At 33.0% G+C, this 21524-nt stretch overlaps 1 protein-coding gene across 19 annotated transcripts in view; it reads right to left on the reverse strand.

Moving 5' to 3' along the window:
* LOC145258350 (cGMP-dependent 3',5'-cyclic phosphodiesterase-like) overlaps positions 1-21524 on the reverse strand; it is an 889144-nt gene that overhangs the window by 470514 nt on the left and 397106 nt on the right. For 18 of the 19 annotated variants that reach the window (XM_080116605.1, XM_080116606.1, XM_080116604.1 and 15 more), the window contains exons 4-5: positions 7948-8054; positions 2422-2480 (exon numbers count right to left, since the gene is read on the reverse strand). In XM_080116605.1, coding sequence (XP_079972731.1) covers positions 2422-2480; positions 7948-8054 — 166 coding nt within the window. Of the gene's footprint in view, positions 1-2421; positions 2481-7947; positions 8055-17003; positions 17227-21524 lie in introns of those variants that run through there. The other variant, XM_080116611.1, reaches the window with a different exon arrangement.

The following is a 21524-nucleotide window of genomic DNA, read 5'->3' on the forward strand; positions in this document are numbered from 1 at the left end:
AGATCGCTCGTGTAAAAGGGAATATTTAATAAAAATCGGGAGTTTTCTTTAGTAAATATCCTTAGGTATGTATGGATTGCCAAAAATAACTTCTCGAAACTTCTGTGTAAATTGGTTTTATTGTTTATTACAAGATTGTTTTACGATATTTTACGCTGACAGACCCAGTTGATTGCCTGCGTCTAAGTTGCTTTAAGCAGCAGCAGCGGCAATTAGTCGTACAATGATCGTATATCATTTTTAGTCGTACATGTTTATAAAACCTGTATTTTCCCTTATTTCATAGATTTCACAACCTTAATAGAAACACTAAAAGTTAGCAAGTGTTGCATGCAATTTTTATCAGCTCTATTGAACACAAAAAGCAGTAATAGATTGCAATATAAGCAATATTACAGACACTGCAATTATATCAATAAGGTCGACTCAACTCAAATATAAATACCAAATCGGAATGTATATACAAAGTTTTATTCAAATTCCTTGGGCACACACACACAAAAAAAAAAAAAAAAAAAAAAAAACACTTACATTGGTACTACAAACGGGATACTATGTAAACCATAAGACGTTATTCCGTATGAACGAATACAAAAATAGTATATCAAGATAAGATAAAGGTTTGGTATAAAATAAGAAATTATTTAAAAAAAAATATTTCTAAAAGATGTAGGTATGGAGTACAGTGGTCCCAGATTAACAAATTTGGATATAAATTCGGTAAAAATAAGATTTTAATGATTTTGACTCTGTAGAAAGCTCTTGATAGCAGGAATACATTTAGATAATTTATTTTTTAGGGGGCCTGGGAGAGAATTTCCATATTTGAGCATAGTAGCCTGAAAACACTAAAAATAAGATATCCGTCTTAAGTCAAGGAGGGCTCGTTGGAAAGCTCTTGTTGGCAAGAATACAGCCCCCCCCTTCTTTTTTTTGAAGCTTGAGGCTGAATTAAATTTGTCAAATTACAGTGATATTTATTTTTGCAAAAGGACAAGGATCAAATAAATTGTTAAGTATATGGTGTATTTTCAAACTTTTTCTCAGTTTCCGTTATCATTTATACGATATATATTGTCATAGGTTTTGCTCATAAAATTACAATCAGAACTTTAGCATTATAAAAATGTAGTACATACTCAGCATGCAAGTCATGTAATGTCAGACAGTGCGAAACTGACTTGGCAGGGCATATTCAAAATTTTTTTAATACTTAATATTAAAAAAAAAAAAAAAAAAAAAAAAAAGTACATTAACTTGGACTTAGGATTTAAATTTACAAATAAAATGGTAGTAAATAAACAGAAAATAAGATCAAACGATGGGTGAGGTAGCTGGCCTAGGGAAGGGCATTATTTTTCATGGGGGAATATAGCTAAAAAAAACCAAAAAAAAAAAAAAAAAAAAAAACAACATGATAGGAAAGGCATGAAGAGTGACGAGTCTAGGTTGGAAGCAGATACAATCTGACAAACAAAATGACTTGAGGATAAATGGTAACAAAAAGAAACCCTAAAAGTTGCGGCACCAATCTTTTCCCTGCCACCAGCAAAGATGGAGGCAACACCAATTGCTGAATAAAATGGTTCTTCAAAAATCAACATCAAACTCTCGTCTTGTACAAACTTTGATTCCAGAGTGGGAGCCACCCCTCACCTCCAGAGACGAAGCCATTGGAGGATGACAATATCCCAAAGACAATTTTAGATAGAGTGAAAGAATGGCTGTGGTTGAGCATAAGAGACATGAGTTACAATTTGCATTTGATAAGATTCATTTGATAGTGAATTTCAGCGGACGTACTTTTAGCGATGATAGGGCAATGTAACATCACATTGATATGAATAGATCGCTTCTTCCCCTCCCCCAAATGTAAATAGTAGGGTAGACTAAACTGAAAGCCAACTGGTCTAAAATGAATACCGCAGGCCTGTATAGACATCACTTGCTTAGTAGAAAGCGTTGGCGATATTTTTTATAATGCATGATTAATTTCAAATTATACTGTCTGATATAGTCAGACAGAATTCTTGACAATCAACTAAAAGCTTGAAATTCAATGTTTTTCTTTAAGAACATTCTTAGGCCCTTTTTCTTTTGAAAACGAGATATTTTCGAAATATTAGGACCGCCATCATCCCGGTTATACCAAACAGTAAGTTCATATTTACTGATTTGTATTGTGATTATTTGGAAAAATAAATGAATATATGAAGTTAAAAAAACAAAACAAATAAGACCTTTCGTTTGTCCGTACGTCAGCAATACAACAACCGGTTCCTGTATTGCTATACCTTTCTTATACTCCATATATATTTACCAGCAATGCTTCAAGTAAACTACCTTTTTTAAAAAAGACCTGGAAATAAAAAGCAAAACTACAAGATGGGAAAGCAAGTTTTGTATAAAGAAATCACTTACGATAACAATGCCAAATACTTCTGACTCCACTGGCCCAAGAATCGGAGAACATACAATAACTGAAAAAGAAATAAAGTTATTAAAACATCTAATATATAAACAAAATTTTATATATAAAGTCAGTACGAGTCTAGTCTTTAGACCTACATAGCATTGCATTTGATAAATCGATATTTCATCGCACCACTATGCATTTTTCTTTTCGATCAGAAATGCTAAATTTATAAAAATTTTAATAATGTAACTTTATTTTAGGAATATTCCAATATATCTAGATAAATAATGACTGAACACTGGCGAATCAATTTTTCTGTAATTTTTTATTAAAAATATACATTATATATAATAAACAGATTGAAAATAGGTAAACGATACCAATTATAGGCCTCCTTTGATTTGAAACCGACGATACTGATATTCTGATCTGTAATGTATACGTGAGTGGGAGAGAAAGAGAAACTAATTACTAATCCTGATATTGGTGTAACTTAGGTGTACTATTTACATATCAAATATCTCTGGAATGATAATTGACACGTCAGTTTTCTAGAAACTGTTTCTCGTTGATAGAGATATGTATTATCGTTAAGCACTAAACGATCATCTTTTTTTCGGTTACAATAAGAAAATAGTTGAGTATAAAAACAGAAGCACACGACAACGTTACGTTACTTATAGCAGTTATTACAAAATGGTGAAGGACTTCATTACATAAATTAACTTATTAAAAATGAATGCAGCAAAGATGGACTTGAACGTTTGATCAGTAACATATGCCCATTTTAGCTTGCAAGAAGGAACTATGAGAGAATCCATAAGAGTACACAGTAAAACCAGATTCGCAAGAGAAAGTAGTGAACACAAATTACAATGGAATAAAAACCAAATAGACCAAGACTTAAATTCAAACAACTTGTTTATTGTTCATGAGTAAGACCAGAAAAGTTCAGATATTAAACAAGAAATAGCCATCCTAACGGGTATACTAATACTAATATACTTATAATAAAAAAAAATAAAAAAAATCAAGTTCAGTGAATGCAAGAACAGAAAACATGTCAACTTAATGCTCAGCTCTCACTACTTCAATGTCATATACCCTCCCACTATTATATTATATATACGGCATAATCAACTTGGCACACCGGTTCTCATCAGATCACTGAAGTTAAGCAATGATGAGCCTGGCCAGTACCAGTTGGGTGATCAATTGATGCTCTGTGTGCTCTCTGCTTATCGAGACAGTTTCCAGTCTTCCTGAATTTATACCTGCAACTACAATTAAAACAATGCCGACCTAGGAGGTGTGGTTGGAAATTGTGAAACCCTTGCCACAAAAGAGTCACGCACAGGCACCCTTACAGTGGGTATTTATCCATAGTCTCAAGACTGAACGAAGCTGTGACACTGGCCAACAACTTTTTCGCTATCAATTTCCTTTTAAATTTTATTCTATTTACTTTTTTTTTTGCAAATTAAAGTCTTCTCGTGGGTCCATATTTCAAACAGATATAGATGTGCAAAACATCCGTTTAATGTCTTTTTCCTAACTTTTTTTTTTTCAAATCTACTTTTTCTAAGACTTGTGTTGATCCAAACAAAAGAGATCAGTCTCATTTTTTCCGCGTTTAATTTTTTCTTCACTACACAAACAGGTAAGGAGTTTGAATTATCAAGGAGTCAATTACTTACTAGACACCATCATAGTGTCTTCAGTTTCTCTGTAGAAGAGTTCGAAAAAGGTACTTCATCCTACAAGTAAACCATGACCAAATAATCATAACAGCATTCAAAGTCCAAATACGTTCCCTTGATACGGCTATATACCGGCTCATTCAGGAAATGGTGCATTTTCCCGTGATGTTACTTCAAATGACATCGTTTAGATGGATACGCCAACAGACTAGATCAATTGTCCTAGAATCCGGTAAGACCAAGAGATTAAAAGATAGATATTTAACTGGTCAATTGGGAAGAGGAAAATTATATTTTTCTTCTGAAGAAGAAAAACGGTGCACCTTCTAGTGATGTTACTTAGTTGGATACTCCAGCAGATTAGATAAATTCTTGTCCAGCAAAACTCGGAAAAGACCAAGGATAAACGATAACAATTGTTTTAGAGATAGAAGAGAATCTTTTCAACATTTTCAAATGTTTACGTATCGCATGAAACTCGAGGGTTAGCCTCAAAGGGTTAATCTTATTAAAATTAACTTGAGTAAAATCGAGACAGATAAACAATGAGATAAGCATGTGTGCCCCCCCCCTCTACGAGTGAAACATTTACTTTCACCAGGACTAATGTTTGCGCAAAATGTAAAAAAAAATCCAAGGTGTGGTTGAGAAGTGTTATTAGATGAACGATTAGATGAAGAATTCGGGGGCAGTTTTACACCTATAATGCCTACTAGGGGAGGAGGGGGGACCAGTTATTCCGGAAAATCCGTTCTGGAAAAAGTTTACTTTCACCATAACTAATGTTTGGGCAAAATTAAAAAAAAAAAAAAAAAAAAAAAAATTCAAGGTGTAGTTGAGAAAAGTGCAAACAAACGAACAGATGAACGAATGCACAGGAGTGAATTACTAGGTCCAATCCCTCCTTTGTCGAGGGATAAAAAATACAAGAAAGTTAAAAAAAAAAAAAAACATACAAAAATAAGTGAACTCAGTGAGATTTAAATTTTGTTTTTTTGTACTCAGGAGTTTTTTTTTTTTTAGAATTTATAATTGAAAACAGACGAGAAATGGAGAGTGACAAGTATAAGATGGGGAAACTTGCTAACTTCTTGAGCAGAAATAATAATCACTATAATACATACTGATGTAAAGAAATTTATTGCAGATATATATTTGCATTCAAGATCAAAGTGTAGTATCTGTTCCTCAGATGCTGCACTTCCATTTCTTGTTCTTTCTGTGAAGGAGCAGTCCTTCACGACCGAGACAGTTTTATTTTTGTACCTTTTATCCACGTTAAAAAACGACCCTGGTGTCTGTCTCGTGGGGAGGCATTGTAAATAAGTACTATAATTTGGTAAAATGCTGGATAGTATTGAAGAAAACGTAAACGGATGGTAACATTTAATGCTTTCCTTTAACAAACAAAAAAAGAAATTCCAAACCACCGACTGCCAAAACAAATAAACCCTACCCAAGAGCTTATTCTTCAAACTCTCCGACTTAAAATTCACAGGCAACAGGACTTGAAACAAATACACTGATGACATTGCCAAGGCTACTGCAAAGTTGAGCTCCCTCTATCATGCTAAAAAAATTATTCACACTAGACAGTATCCTATATCTTTACAAAGTCAATGGAGTTTGTTGCCAAATCTGGATTGATGTATCTACCATTAGTCTTGCTCTTAAACAGGGTTCAAAAGTGTCAAATCTAATAGGTCCCACACTATCGGCCAAGCTCCAACCCCATAGTCACAATGTTGAACCCCTGTGCATGTTTTACAAATACTTTAACGGAATGTGCTCTGAACTTGAAGCACTTGTTCCCCCTCAGCATACATACTTCCAATTAAGTCAACAAGTAGCAAAATCCCACCCTTTCACTGTTGAGGTCTCTATGTGCTAAAAAGCCTTCTACTCTCTTCCCTTGGACTGCTAGACTCTTAAATCCCCATTTTTTGCATCCCTGACTGTACTAACCTGCAGAAGTTTAAATGTAATGTGAACAAACATCTTGCAGCTTAAATACTCACAGTCCCCTGTTAGACACGATCGCAACTAGTAGCCCTTACGTCCAAGTGGCAATATACCTTATTTGTTCTAAAAAAAAAAAAAAAAAAAAAAAAAAAAAAAAAAAATTTATATATATATATATATATATTTTTTTTTTTTTTTTAGCTTTGTCTAATTTCATATTTTCTAAAATTGATTTTAGCTGAAGTAGATGTAATGTAGTAGAAACCTTAACAGGTTTTTTTAAGTTTGGCTTGAATGATTGAATGTGTTGAAGTCAAAGTTTTGGTTATCGTTCATTTTAAGGACTCTTAAGATTATGAGTTTCGTTTCTGATGACCCGTATTCAATTACCAAACAAGAATTTAATTTGGTTAATCTATATAGTGGCGTTATTTTTTCTTTGATACTGTTATTAAATACCTACTTTTTCTATTAAAAAAATATTTAAAAAAAAATTAACTCAGTCATGGATATATGAGAGACTTCATGAAAGTAATTTGCATATTCCTTTGAAAAACAAAACGTTCATTATTCATTTATTAATCATTAGATAATTGGTTTCATTTAACTATGCGGCAGTTCTATTTATGCATAGTTTCATTCTGCATAATTGCGTAGAATTTGGATGAAACCGTTTTAAAACAGATGTTTTATTTCCTCAAAACATCTGGCCTTGATGGAGGCGAGACTAAAACCTGCTATGGATTCAAATGATCTGAAATAACAGCAAAGGGAGACTTGATTCCAAATATTTCTCATATCTCTCTTTTGGAAATAGGATACGATTATGAGCATCAAATAATCCTTATACACCGAGATTTACTTTATGTATGAAAACCATTTGAAACCATAGAAAATTTTAGTCTCGCCTCCATTAAGGGCAGAGGTTTTGGGAAAATCAGATATTTTGTAATTCATATGCAAACCTAGAAAAAAAACAATAACCGATTGAAACATTTTATGGCTGTAAAAAAAAAAAAAAAAAAAAAAAAAAAAAAAAAAAGTGCCAAAAATAGGCTCTGGATGATCACCCTAATACACGACCTTAAAGGGCAAACATGACATAGCCCATTACACAATTCAGGTCATTACCTTTCCAACAAGCCTTCATTTATTAAATTCTGATCAATGGTCGCTGAGATTTGGAACTTATAAAACTGGAAGAAAAAAAAAAAAAAAAAAAACCATGGTATATCTATATGTGGATATATCTATACTGGTAGCCAATGAAATGCTCATACCTTTGGTTCTATGGGATGACAATTTGCAGGCTTTTTGAAGATTATGATACTATTTTATTGTTAAAATTTTATGGCAATTGGTAAAAACCCTACATTTTCAAACCAATGAAATATGCCCAAATTTGCCAACATTTGTATATAAAATGTCCTGCAGGCCAGCTTCAGTTTTACTGCTTCGGTTGCCTTGCCAGGTCACTAATAAGTGATGACGGTGGATGCGAAAAGTCTTTACCAAACTCCTCTCTTAATACTTTGTTTACAGACTTGAAACTTGATAGGATATTTGGATCCTAAGAACACTTTCCATTTTGGTTTTAGCCTGTAAAAATAGCTAAGTATAAATATATAAATATAAAATATATAAAAATTGTTATATACAGAAGGCTCCTATTCGACTCAAGTTTTGAGCTAGAGTGCCACGAAATCTTGGGTACATAGTTTTTCTTTTTGCATAGCTATTAGAAATATAAACCCAACTCAACATGTGTTTCAATTTTCAAAGAAAAGTCCACCTAAAATTCATTTCAATTAGAAAAGATTATGATTACATACGTGAACAAAAACCTCGATTGTAGGAAGAGAAACTAACCTGAGTTAGATGTTTCCCATGTTGCTTCTTCGGAAACGGATAAAAACTGCGGATGATTAGAGTCCGTTGGTAAACTTATAATTTGTTCCTTCTGTTTCAACGCTTCCCTGGAAAGAAAATAGAAAATTAGAAATTTTAAATTTCAACAACAACTTACAGAAAAGCTTTTTAGAAAATCAAAGTTGACTGATAAAACAGCAATAATATATTGTAAAAAGCAAGACAGGTATTTTCAATTAATGACTACAGACGATTAGTTTTGATAAGATGCCTGGGCGAGTAATGCCTTGCCCAGGCATCTTCTCCAAACTAATTTAAGAGAAATATCTTGATAAGAACCCAAATTCTACTTTTGTGGATTTAGAGAAAGTTTTTGAAAAAGTACCAAGTGATATAGTCTGGTGTGCTTTGCGTAAATTAGAACCAAGAGAGTGGTTGATCAAAATGAAATATACATTGGAGCAGTCTGGCTAATATGGCCTCAAAATATGATTTGGGAGAGGGTGTATCTCCAAAAATGGTAGGAGTGTGACGTATTTCATTTTTATAGACGTCTGGATAATGTAGTTTAATGTATATGGTTGTGTGAAGTACATCTTCAACAAGATCTGTAGACCCGGGACAACGCCAGGTTGCCTTGCTGGTGAAAAACAAATTCCGAAAAATAAAAATAGCATCTGGTTTATTGAGAATGACGGGAATAATATACCTGAGGAGAATTGAATTTTCATAATTGAGGATGACAAGAAACGATGTCCGAGTAAGGAAAACCGAGAAAGAATTTTATTGTTTAGATGACCACTCAAGGGGTCAGTGACAGTTTTCTAGTCGACCTGATTATCTGGATAAACAAAAAAAAGAGATAGATAAAATGTTTTTTGCCAAGTTTGAGAGAGTTGAGAAGTTGGAAACCTGGCCGTCGGAAATTTCAACCATTATAATCCTGCACCCAGAAATCAGTCTAGCTTCAAGTTTTGAGAGGCGTTAAGTTTGTTCTTATACGAGATGTAATAGCTTCTGAATAATTATTTGATACTAAAAAGACTGGTTGTTTGCCTGCGGTTGTGAAATGAATTTTTCTCCAGATTGATGTTTCAAGATGCTGCTGATGAGAGCGATGCATGTGCCTGTGAAAGCGGTCCTCATCCCCAGCGTCTGAAAGCAGGCGAACAGTCAAAGGACCCTTGGTTACTGACCAGCCATCATGAGAGCAGAACTGCCACATGAAGTTAGGATTATGCACGAGTTGTGTTCGAATGGAAAAACGAGTTCCAGCGAGCGTCTGGCACAGATATCAGGGTCCTAACCACTAGACGAAGAAAAGATGGCGACAAAGATAAAAACTAGATGATGAAATCACAAGACGGAGTTATGAAATCTTCGCCAGTTTGAAGATTTTTAATTCGTAAGAAGTTTGACAGTTTAAAGGCTTTCAGAAGTTTTTGGAAAAGTTCTGAAGATTAAAAGGTCGTTGGAAGCTTGAAAGGTCCAGGGGCAAAAATATTGAAAAGTTTCATTTCATTTATTTTTAAAAATGTAGCCTCGACTCGTTGGGAGTGGGGGATTACGTATAAGGTGTAGCCAAACTCTGCTCTCGGTGACGCAGCCTATAGGGTTATATTATGGTCATGTGAACCAGGATTGCCACAGATACAACTCAGAGATCATAGGGTTATACATCTTCAAAACTTTAAAGTATGTATTTATTTTACATGGATGTCCAGAGCCAACGTAGAGCTCCACAATATCGTATCCATTTTGGTCAAAATTAAATATGCATTTAGTAGTCTGTAATAAGACTAACAGCTCATTTTTCATGAATTGTTTGTGATATTGTACCCGCTTTTCAAAATTTCATCATTTCAAAATTTATACATTCCTTGAAACAAATTAGGCACACTATACCTGCTTTGATCAATAGGAAGTTTCAAACATCCAAGTACTCAGCTCAATCTAGTTTCAGATATATGCTTACTAGGTGTATATACTCGGTGTTGCCAGGTTGAAAAATATTGGTGAGCAGAGTGTTTAGTCAGATACTATTTAAGATACAAATATCCTAACTTACAATTTTCCTGAAAGTGGATCACGGATTTAATGGAAGCATAAAATACATCCATGCTCGTTTATGAAAATTAAACAGGAAATAGCTTAAAGGGGAAATAACCCAAAGCGTAAATAAACTTACTTCCATTTTTAAAGGCAACTGGTGTAAGCTAATAATTGAAAATTAATGCCAATTAAATTAAAAATTAAATCAACTTAAAATATTTCTAAATAGAACCATGACAATTCTATTACAAACCATAACATGGAACTAATTAAAACATTTTCTTTAATGTGATATGCCAATGGGGTTACCCCGTGAATGTAGATTACTTTTGAATAAATAGTATATATAGAAATTATGCTGGAATGCAAGCGTGTCCTTTTTCAGTAAGAAAATTTGTGAAACAGCTTTTATACATATTAATCAAATTGTAAACAGACAGGAATATGACTTTATTATAATAAACATAATCTTCAAAATCGTAAGAGTTAAGTACGTGCAAAATGAATGCCGATGCTCAAAATATATAAACATTTGGACCTCTCCCTTCACTTAAAAATTCTAAAATCAGGAAATTAACCAATTTTAATGAAATTTTCAGTGTTTATCAAATAATGATTACGGAATATAATGAACCCATTATTTTAATTTAAATCTTAGTGGAAATTATTTTGTTTAAAAAAAAATACCTTTAAAATTATGGTTTTCAGTAGTAAAAAAAAAAAAAAAAAAAAAAAAAAAAATGCATGAATTTTTGCTTTTATGAAAAAGCATCGTAAATTGTAACAATTAAAAAATTTAATTTTTACAGGAACATTATGAAAAAGACCCTAAATTCTATTAATGAATTCGATATAACTCAAAGAAAAATTTCTCAAACTACCGATATTATCATTGAATTAAACATTTACTTAATATTTTCACACAAATATAATTGCAAAAATATTTCTACTTTTAGATGACAAGTTTTGCATAATTTCTATATGTAAGATTCTAATATTTTCCTTGCTAGCATGAATAGGAAATTTTTCGCTAAACAATTTTTATATAAACTTGAAAAATAAAATTTAAAAGCAGAAACAGAAAAAAATAATTGAATTAGTAAAAATTATACAAACGTTTATGAGAGGAATGTAACGGTTGAACAGATGGGGGGGGGCAGCACCCTGTACCCCTCTTAAACTACTTTACGTCATTTTCAGACAGCCTTTTGACTTTGAAATTTTGGGCTTCCATATAATCCATGTTTAGAGACTTCCATTTTGTTTAGATTCTGCAAAGGCAGAATGTCTCATTTTTGGAGGCTAATTAAACTATTTTTTGGTACAAACAAGATTTTTTAATTTAATTCAGTATCTTAGGACTTTAGTTTACTAATTATCTTTGAAATAGATTCAAAACTAATATTTATCTTTTTAAGGATTTTTACAATAAATTTAATTTCAAAATTTAGCTGACTTTGTTAGCTCGCTGTGAAACTTTCATGTGCAAATATTTTTTTCCTTTTTTAAATTAATCTTTCAAATACAATCAAAAAGTAGGTTTTCAATTTCCCTAAAACGTTGAAGAGCTACAAAGAGAGTGGTACCATTAAAACGACTGACCTTTTGTGCTCCAAATTTTTTTCTACATAGTCACAATCATTCTCAATCCACTTTTACCTGCGGTGAACAATGCCACGGTCATAAAGGTCCAGAGCATGTATTGTCACTCCCATCTATCACCAAGGGAACAGCGAGGATACTAAAAAGAGCTCTCGGTTGGTTTCAATAAAAAGCAGGGGAATGTTGGCAGCTGGTTTAGCTGCTCCATACCCAGCATTACAATCTTCAAAGTAAGAAAAAGAAATCAGTAAATTCATCTAATTGTACTGACATCACCGAATTGGCTTTTTAAAATGTTTGGTGGTGAATGGTTCAATTTTTTTTTTTTTTTTTTTGCATGGTAGAATTCAATGACATTTTTTTTCCCCCCTCCAAAGGAGTCACCACTTATCAAGGCCCGGAGGCCACTCGAGGATAAGGGTTAATGAGTGTACAGTGATCAAGCGGAACATGTCAGTCATCGTTAGTAGTGGAAATTTGGTAAATTGGATTACTTAAGGGGATGACTCAAGAATTTGTTTATGTTGGACTTGAAGACAACCATATAGTAGTCAGAAAGTAGGAAAACAAAATAGAGTTCCACAAGCATGCAGTTCTAAGATAGAAATTTTGTTCATGGAATCTGCGTTTAGGTTTAGGCACAGATAAAAAGTGGGGGAAATTATTGATAGTGGTTTCAAATAGATGAGTGTTTTTCGTAAAAGTCAGGCCCGGGGGGGGGGACCATAGATTGAAGCTCAGACGAACACTTGCCATAAAAATAATAAGAGACAGACTCACGGTTGCTTAGGATCTCACTGTCAATATCTACAACATGTGAACCTTCCAGACCATGTATGCATAAGTTCATTTATGTTATTTGCAATCCCTCAGATCCATTGTAGTGGAACAAAAAATAGGAGCCATTACTTTTAAAACGTCCCTAGTTTAATAACATGGTTGCTTGTATCTAAAATAGAAGTTTTGGATGCATCTACTTTTTATAGATTTGCGAGTAATGTAGTTTCTGAACATGGAAAGCCTATCTCACGAATCGTCCAAGTTTCTGACATTTTCTTTTTATGGATGTTCGCTGCAAACTCGGGCCCCACAATATTATACCCACCTTCATAATATCAAAACATATCCAAGTATTCTGTTTAATGTAGTTTCAGAATATATGGTTATGGACATCTAAAATTATAGGAGCTTGTGACATTACCTTTTATGGATTTCTGGATAATGCAGTTTCAGAATATATATGGCTGTGTGAGGTATATCTCCCAAACAGAGTGTGATGCATTTGTTTTTCATCGACGATCAGAGCCAATGTGAAAGGAAACTAAATTATACCTTTTGATCAAAATTAAATATGCATGTCCAAGTAGTTGGATGTTCTTTCAGAATATTTATGGTTATAGACGTCTAATAGAAGTGTGACATGTTTATAGATATCCAGCACATATGCAGACCTCACCATATAACTGTCCTTACTTGATAAAAATGAAATGTGTGTGAGCACCAAGTTATGAACAGTACATAAGGCCCGAGCAAAGCCGGGCTGAACTGTTATATAAACAAATAAATTACAAAAGTCTATATTCTAAATTTCATCATGTTAACCATCAAAATATAACAATGAAAACAACATTTCATATTAACAATAATATTAATTAAAAATAACATGATAAAGAATTATAGCAAATGTAATGATTTAATTAAAATAAGATTCTATATGGATATAAAATTTAGATCAAATTAACAAAATTTTATTACTGGAAATAAATTCAATATATTTTGTAATTAGTCTCATAAAAATTTTTTTAAATTAAAAAAAAAAAAAAAAATGTTACAGATATTACACTTATTAACATTATCTAAGTAAATATATATATATTAATTATAAATAAAATATTAATATATTTTTTATTAGTGTATATCACAATGAATACAATTTATTCATATGAAAATTTAAATTTGAGTGACTTTACATGAAAATATAAAATGGCGTAATAAAATAAAAAATAAAAGGTAATCGCAAGTTCTCTCCCAATTTTCGGATTTGTAATCATGCCCATATACATTTTATTATTTTAATGGATTGATAGGTGCTATTTCTTCTGAGGAGTTGAGAGCAGAATAGATTCATTGATTCATATAATTAAATCAATGATTTTGCGCTACGAAACATTGCTGTCAAGAATTGTTAATGTCAACGTATTGAATAAATGATAAGATGGTCAACATAAAGTTTGGAATATAGACTTGTCATTTAATTGTTATATGCTCTGTAATTACAGCTTCATAAATTAAGGATTGGTTTAAGTAAAAGGCGAAATATAATTGAAAAAGCAAAAAAAACAGTTTATTCAATTATATTTCACCCTTTACACAAATCCTTTTATTTATGAAGCTCGATGTATGTTAAACATAACTACAGAGCATATAACCTAATGACAAGTCTATATTCCAAATTTCAAGATGATGTTCATCTTCCAGTTTGTTTCTTTCAGCATGTTAAAATGTTGAATTTTTGAGAGCACCTGCTTCATAGCACAGCTACAATCATCTAATTTCTATGTTCATTTTTCAATATTTTCTGCCCTGACTCATCAGAATAAAAACTCATCAACTTAAAAAAATAAATATAGACATGATTACATAATTCCGAAAAGAGGAAGAGTACCTGCAATTGTGTTATGATACTTATGCCATCTGTGATTGATATATATATATATATAGTTCATCCACATACAGTACTGTTTCGCTTTCACAGCTCATCAGTGCGGCTAGACAGGCAACTACCTCAAACCAGGATTGAAACCCGACTCAAGTCAAGGCTCCTAACCACTACGCTATCGGTGGCTGCTGTGCGAGTCATGAGTTCAACAATGTTTTGACATCGTCCGAAGCACCTATGTTCGATTTGTTTACACAAAGAGCATCGCTTACACGTTAATGGTAATTTCATGTATCCACATAAACTTGGAGACATTTTATGTATAGATTTTAATATTTTCTTTAGTGCTCAATATGAGTAGCAATAGTAAGTTATGAAAATATGGCGACTAACTACAAAATTTTCTGAGTTTCAACCTCCTAAAAGTTCGTCAGACAAATGTCTAACGGATCCTTCGGATGAAACTGAAAATCATGTGTAGTTTTATGTAATATTGTAAGGCTACTTCAGAATATATATAGTTATGTGGGTATATCTTCTAAATACTAGGAAATTGCTGAGATTATTTCTTTTTCATTGACATCTGATTAATACGGTTTCAAAATATATGGCTACGAGAATATGTCTTCAAAATTTAGTTTGCAATGTATTTTCTATCTATGGATGTTCGGAACCAACAGAGCACAATCTTTTCATTACTCAAAATGAAATATACTTCGCAAAATATTTCCGTTTTATTGACTGCTAGCGTGAAGATAAACCCTGCAGTAGTATTGTACTGCATTGAGCATTACTTCCATTTTTTTTTTTTTTTTTTTTTTTTTTTTGAGGCAATGAGTTTATTGCCGGTTTGTTAGAGAATGCTAATAAGTCTACAGATATTGTTACCCCCATTCTGCATGACCTTTTTGGGATGGCTCCCCCACACCACCTTAAAAACAGTAAATATGGACATTTTTATAATCCAACTTTTATACTAACTTGCTAAAAAGATGATTGGTTTTAGCAGATCACAAAGAGAGGTGACTGGGTTCTTAGCATCCGGTAATTTGACTTAAATACATTCTATTTTAAAAATGACAATTTAAAAATATATATAATTTAAAATTTGACTATCTCCATGCACTAATCTAATGCCTGTTGACCCTCAGCATATCACAGTATTTTTTATTTTTTATTTTTTTCTTTTTTGAAACTACCAATTCAAGTCCACAGCAGAGGACATGCCAGAACAAGTGTTCTTCAAATGCAGTGAACTCCGGTGGTGACTGCTCCTATTGATCCCGAGCATCCTCGCCCACTTGATGCATCCTACGTCATCCACAATGCCAAGTGCCACAGTGACAGGAGAGATGGATGGCGTTTCTTTCGATCCTAGCCACAGCAAGACTAGTGGTGTGGACGTTGCAACTAAATGGGAAACGTGGGGTTTAATCTGTTGCTGATCAGGATCTGATCTCATTCTTCAAGCATCAACATAAGGTTAACATCAGATGTGATAGAAAAAGATTACATCCCACAGCCTGTGACAGAAGATGGATCAAAATAGCGATTTAATGTGCATGACGAGGTGCCAAGTTGGAATAAGTGTTTTCCACCGGAGCACGGTGCATACTATTCCAGATTCTGTCAGGCCCAAGACCCCCTTGAAGTAAGCCATTTATTTAGTTTAGGTTCTTAGCTAGTCGAGTGAATGCCCCCCCCCCTCAGGATAGGAAACCTCCAAGATGTCCACACACCAGCTTTTTTTCATCTTTGGCCACTAATTGATCTCCTCTTGGAGTAACAAATGTTTTTAAATTCTTTTTTTTTTTTTAAGTTATAAATATATAATCTATGTTAAAAAAAAAAAAAAAAAAAAAAGCCGAGCATGCGGGGGGGAGGGGGTCCATGAGTGAATAATTTACTTTCACCATGACTTATGTTTGTGCAAAATTTAGAAAAGAATCTAATGCATGGTTATTTAGAAAAGTGAACAAAACAACAAACGAACGATTTGGGGGCAAGGGAGGGGGACAACCAGAGTTATCCTGGAAAATCTGTTCCGGCAAAAATTACTTTCACCATGACTAATGTTCGTGCAAAATTTCAAAAAATTCCAAGGCGTGGTTATTGAGAAAAGTACGAACAAACGAACAGGGGTGACTGAATTACTAAGTCCAATCCCTCCTTAGATTTGGGAATCTTAAGTAGGACGACACCTGGTGTGAATTTGGTATTAGGGTGACAGAGGTCTAATTAGGATTAGCAGAGTCAAAGATACAAGAAAGACGATAGGCCCCGTCCTCCCCATAATTTTGTTTTGTCGACATTTTGTAAACATTTTCTTCTCAGAATAAAATATATAAGTAAATTCGGGTGTACATCGAATCCGATTAAAGTTATGACGCTTTTAGCCAGGCAAAAGTAAATAGATATTTCTTTTTATTCGTCAACTTCAAAACTCGATCATGAAGTAAACATACGCCAGTCATTGTGCTATTTGTTGATAAAAATGGCCGACCTTTTTACTATGTAGTTTCTGTTCAGAATTCGAATTTAAACGGTAGATTAAAATTCCAGGCTGGAATTAAAATTTAAAAAAAAATCCCATTTATGTACCTTACGCATTTACGGGAAATGGACGCATTTAATTTTCAAATGCGTTACTGTCCTATAAAAGAACCCATAAAAATTGTCTTAGAAAATGCAATGTATTAAAATAAAGTTATCGAAAATATTTTTAGAAAATGTACTTTATTACCTTTCAATTGGTTGCCGTCTGCTGGCCAAAAACAGTAATATTTTTTGTTTAGAGGTAAATATTTCTTTTAGATCCATAAAAAAAAACACGTATACTTAAAAGTGTAAAATTTCTTGTATTATTTCAATTATTCGGGGCACTAATCTCATCTTTGTTATTCAAATACAAATTAGCAATCTTCTAAAAAAAATAAATGAAAAAAATCAGACTTTTTTTTTTTAATTTGCCGGTTTGCTATAGATTGACAACTAATCAGGTTTTCACAATGAACTTTAAAATAGATGACGTCAGAAAAGGAAAAAATAATTTTGTGAAGTCATTATTTTTAAATAAACAGCCTGGTTCACTAGGGAGCTTGATTTGTTTGTCTTAATGTTGTCCTTCGATGCTATCTTCCTAGTATTCAAGGGAGTTGGTTTATTGCCGGTGGCTTGAGACACCCTTATTGGGGAAGGTGGACAGGTTCGTTCTCTTATTTTTATTCCCTTCCAGAGAATCCCCCGCGTTGAAGCAAGGAAAAAGATTTGAATTCGACTCTTAAGCAAGCGTCTGGTTCAAGCAGTTTTTGTGGATTGGACTATTGTTTGGATAATGAAAATCGGAAGGTGGAAAAATAAATTTCCATTTAAAAAAAAAAAAAAAAAAAAAAAAAAAAAAATGTTATTTACTTTTTATGCCAATTTCATCTAAAACCAATGTTATCTACTTATGTCATGTCGCAATTAGTAACTTCATTATTACATAAAACATTTTTCGTAATTTTTGGATATTTCACTAATTTCGACATGACCAGTAGATATCATTGGTTAATTAAACTTCAATATTGCAACTTTCGATTTTACTTTTAATTTTGAAAAAGCGCTGTGGATTGTTCCAGTTCCTTTAGTCCTCGTGGTTATGGCCTGCCCGCCTGCCCCACAGAGACTATCTTGTGTCGCATCCAGTCTTTGGAGAAGTTGGTGAATAGGAACATGCAAGACAGGATACAGTCTAGCCATTTTGTGATAAAGGGAAATGATGCAACAAATGGCTATTGCTCTCAGGTGAGACTAGCCAAGTTGGGCAAGATAAGATAATTTTGTTAATAATTGAATGTAAATTTTTTTTTTTTTTTTGCTCTTTAGCTATCCTCTAATTTAGTTCATTCGCTTTTGCCCGTCAATTCTCTTATCAATCGCCCCTTTCGTCAACGTCTCCCACCCCTTTAAAACCCCCATGTACAGATTACGTGTGTTAAAGTGACATAACTTTAATAGTGCAGATGCATGTACACAACAGTCCATTAAAGATTTCAATAGTCGTGACGTAGCTAAACGAACAGATTTATTTATTTTTTTTTTTTTTTTTTGCGCTCACAACTAATATTGATTTACTTGATTGCCCAGACGATGGCAATATTTCTAATTGTTTACTGTATTTGGTTTTTCCCAGGTTTTATTTTGCGCATGGAAAAGGGAGAAAGGCTCAAAAAGAAAAGCGGATTATTTAGATATTTGGGATGGGGTATTGCCACCTAGGTTTAGGGGGCCTAGTTTTTTGTTTTTGTTTTTTTTTATATTGGTGCTTCTACACGATGCGGGCCGAAATTTTGCTGAATTAACCTAAAACAGGTTAATATTAACAAAAACTGCTTAGATTGTATTGTGTAGAAGTACCGAAATATTAGACGGCATAGTAGAAAGCGATGTTGCTGGGGTAGAAAAGGATGCAATTGCACTTGACTACAGTAATTGCGTTTTGGTTATTCTTTACGTTCTGTGTTTCTTTTTCGTTGGTTGCATGTCTGGAACTACTTGAAAGGCAATCAAAAAAGCCTGCCAAACACATCGATAGCAGTTAAAAACAGACCAATTTGATTGGTCTAAACAAAAACAGTGGGTGACTGGGTGACCAAATCAGCCAATGAGGGACTTGCTTATAAGTGTAGAATTTCTCACAGTACTATCTGTTCTGATGCTACACTTCACCTTTCTGTCCTCGGTCAATGGCAGAGAAATCCTTCATGACCGAGAATTTCTTTTTTATTTTTGTTCCTATCCAGAATGCCCTTTTGGAGAGCTGGATTTTCCCCCACATTAAAAACGGATCTTGTCTGTTCACGTGGGGAGGCAAGGAAATAGGAACACTATAGGCACCGCTAAAACTGGGGGGGGGGGCAGGTCAGTACTTTTTGACGGACCGTCTTTTTAAAAATCTACCAAAAATCAGGTAATTATCCGATCAATACGAAATTTTCAGCGATTGTTAGAAGAATGAACTTTATAACAGTGTACTTATTTTTCATAAACGATATATATATATATATATATATATATATATATATATATATATTTTTTTTTTTTGCTTACAAAACCCCCCTTGTTTTGAAGTGGGAACAAATATGCTTAAAATAATCATCTGAAACTGAAAACATTGTGTTGTTGTAAGGGATAGAATTATAGATTAAAAAAAAAAAAATGTTTGCATACCTTATTTTGACGTCTGAATATCAGAACTTCGATTGTGCTTAATTATCCCGCTTTTGAGTTTTGAAGTGTGAAATTCGGTGAATATGTTACGTAAAATAATTAATTTAAGTTAAGCAAAACAAAAAATTTTTTTAATATTTATACGAAAAAAGCCATTTTAAAATTTTTGATAAATAAATTAACAATTTTTTTTTAGCGAGCCGAATAATGCATGACCATTATTAAACAAGGCATGCTTTGAATAATCGATACAAAAAAAAAAAAAATTCGATAAATATTGTGCCCTTTGTGTTAAAAATAGCATCATTTTTTTCGATCCCGTTTGAAAACGTTTGCCGCCTTTCGACTACGGTGGACCAAACGCGCTGAAATAATTTTTTTTTTATTCTGCTTTAAATTGCCCCCCCCCCATTTTGGGGAGCCTGTCCCCCACACACATACACATTAAAAACCAAACTCATACAAATGGTCACCCATCTGGTACTGGCCAGCCTCAGCTTAATAATACATTGAAATTTTCATCACTGAAAAATAAGTTTTTTGGCCTGTTCGGTCTTCCATAGTTTTCTTATAAAACGCAAACGGAGTCGATCTAGACTCTACATTGACGCGAAATATCTAGTTACCTATATGAATAAGTGGAATTATTTGAAATTCAGGTACTTATATAATATTTTTGCATATTCTCTTATAAAATCATCCTAAATCTTAGACAATAAATAAATTAATTATTTCAAAAACCTTTTTTTTTTTTTAAATATTTAAGTACGTTTTTTGTGCAAGACAAAAAAAATGTCAATTGTTAACTTTTTGCGAAAATTTAACATTTAAAATTTAATTAAAAATAGTAGAAAAAGTTGTACATTATTCTGTTTTCTATATGATAAAATTCAGGGTTTTATCTTTCTGGAAAAAAAAAAGTTACTCAGAAATAATGGATTTTAATAAATGTAATTTAGTTTAAAAAAAACAACAACAACAACTTGATTTTGCGGCCATTTTTAGCGGTGCCTACAGTTCTACGAATTTTCGTAATTTTTGGATATTGCTATTTTCGGCATAACAAGTAATATTTGTTTAAAATAACATCTAAAGAAACTGACCTGTAGCACTTCAAGCACCGTTAATTTTGTACTCGATATTAATTCTTATGGCGACGAAATCAAAGACGCTGTAATAGTAAGGTAAGCGAGCGTAATGGCTGGTAACGAAGCATGGCTGACCCTCATCAATGTTAGCATCATATCAGCAACGTGCACAGATAAAAAATCTCTCACACCTCACCAAAAACAAATAAGAGTGTCAGATTCTGCATAATAGTCAAACAAACTTTAACATATAAGTTTTATTTAACAATAAAGAGAAGTCATTTCTTTGTTGTATTTTATGTGTGCTGCTGCGTCAACACGCGAGGGAAAGATTAAGTCATTAAATGATTTACCAGATGTTCATAGTTCTTGGAAACAGTTTCTTGGAAATAAAGGTGTTTAGAACCAGGAAAAGTCGTGAGAACTATATATTTCTTAAATAGAGTCTGATAAGACTTGAGTAAAAGAACTGTACCAAAAAGGAAACTTCCGACTGAGGCAATGTTTTATTTAGAGAAAAATGTCTCGCTTTTTCTAACAAAAGGAAATAAATTGTTTTATTAGTTAGTTCTGATGTGATAATTTTGCTCTAATGTCTGACGTGACAAATAATTGTTTTTTGGAGAATTAATTCGGTGAGGTTAACAGGCTTACAGTTATATCGCATAGGATTAGCAAATCTCTCGACGGTGGCAATCTTTCTAGGGCAATTGCTCGACATATCTAAAGCCTTTGATAGGGTATGGCATAAAGGTTTACTTCATAAGATCGCTAGCTATGGTATAGCTGGAAAAGTTTTCTCAATTATTAAATCATTTCTTTCTGATAGGTTCATAAGAGTAGTAGTTGAGGGGCAAAAAATCAGAAGCTCACAGTATTAATGCCGGTGTCCCTCAGGGATCCATCCTGGGCCCAACTCTTTTCCTGATCTACATTAATGATCTTCCAAATCATATCCTTACATC

Source organism: Euprymna scolopes, chromosome 3, assembly GCF_053919585.1.
Source record: "Euprymna scolopes isolate OS-2025 chromosome 3, ASM5391958v1, whole genome shotgun sequence".
Lineage (NCBI taxonomy): Eukaryota > Metazoa > Mollusca > Cephalopoda > Sepiida > Sepiolidae > Euprymna > Euprymna scolopes.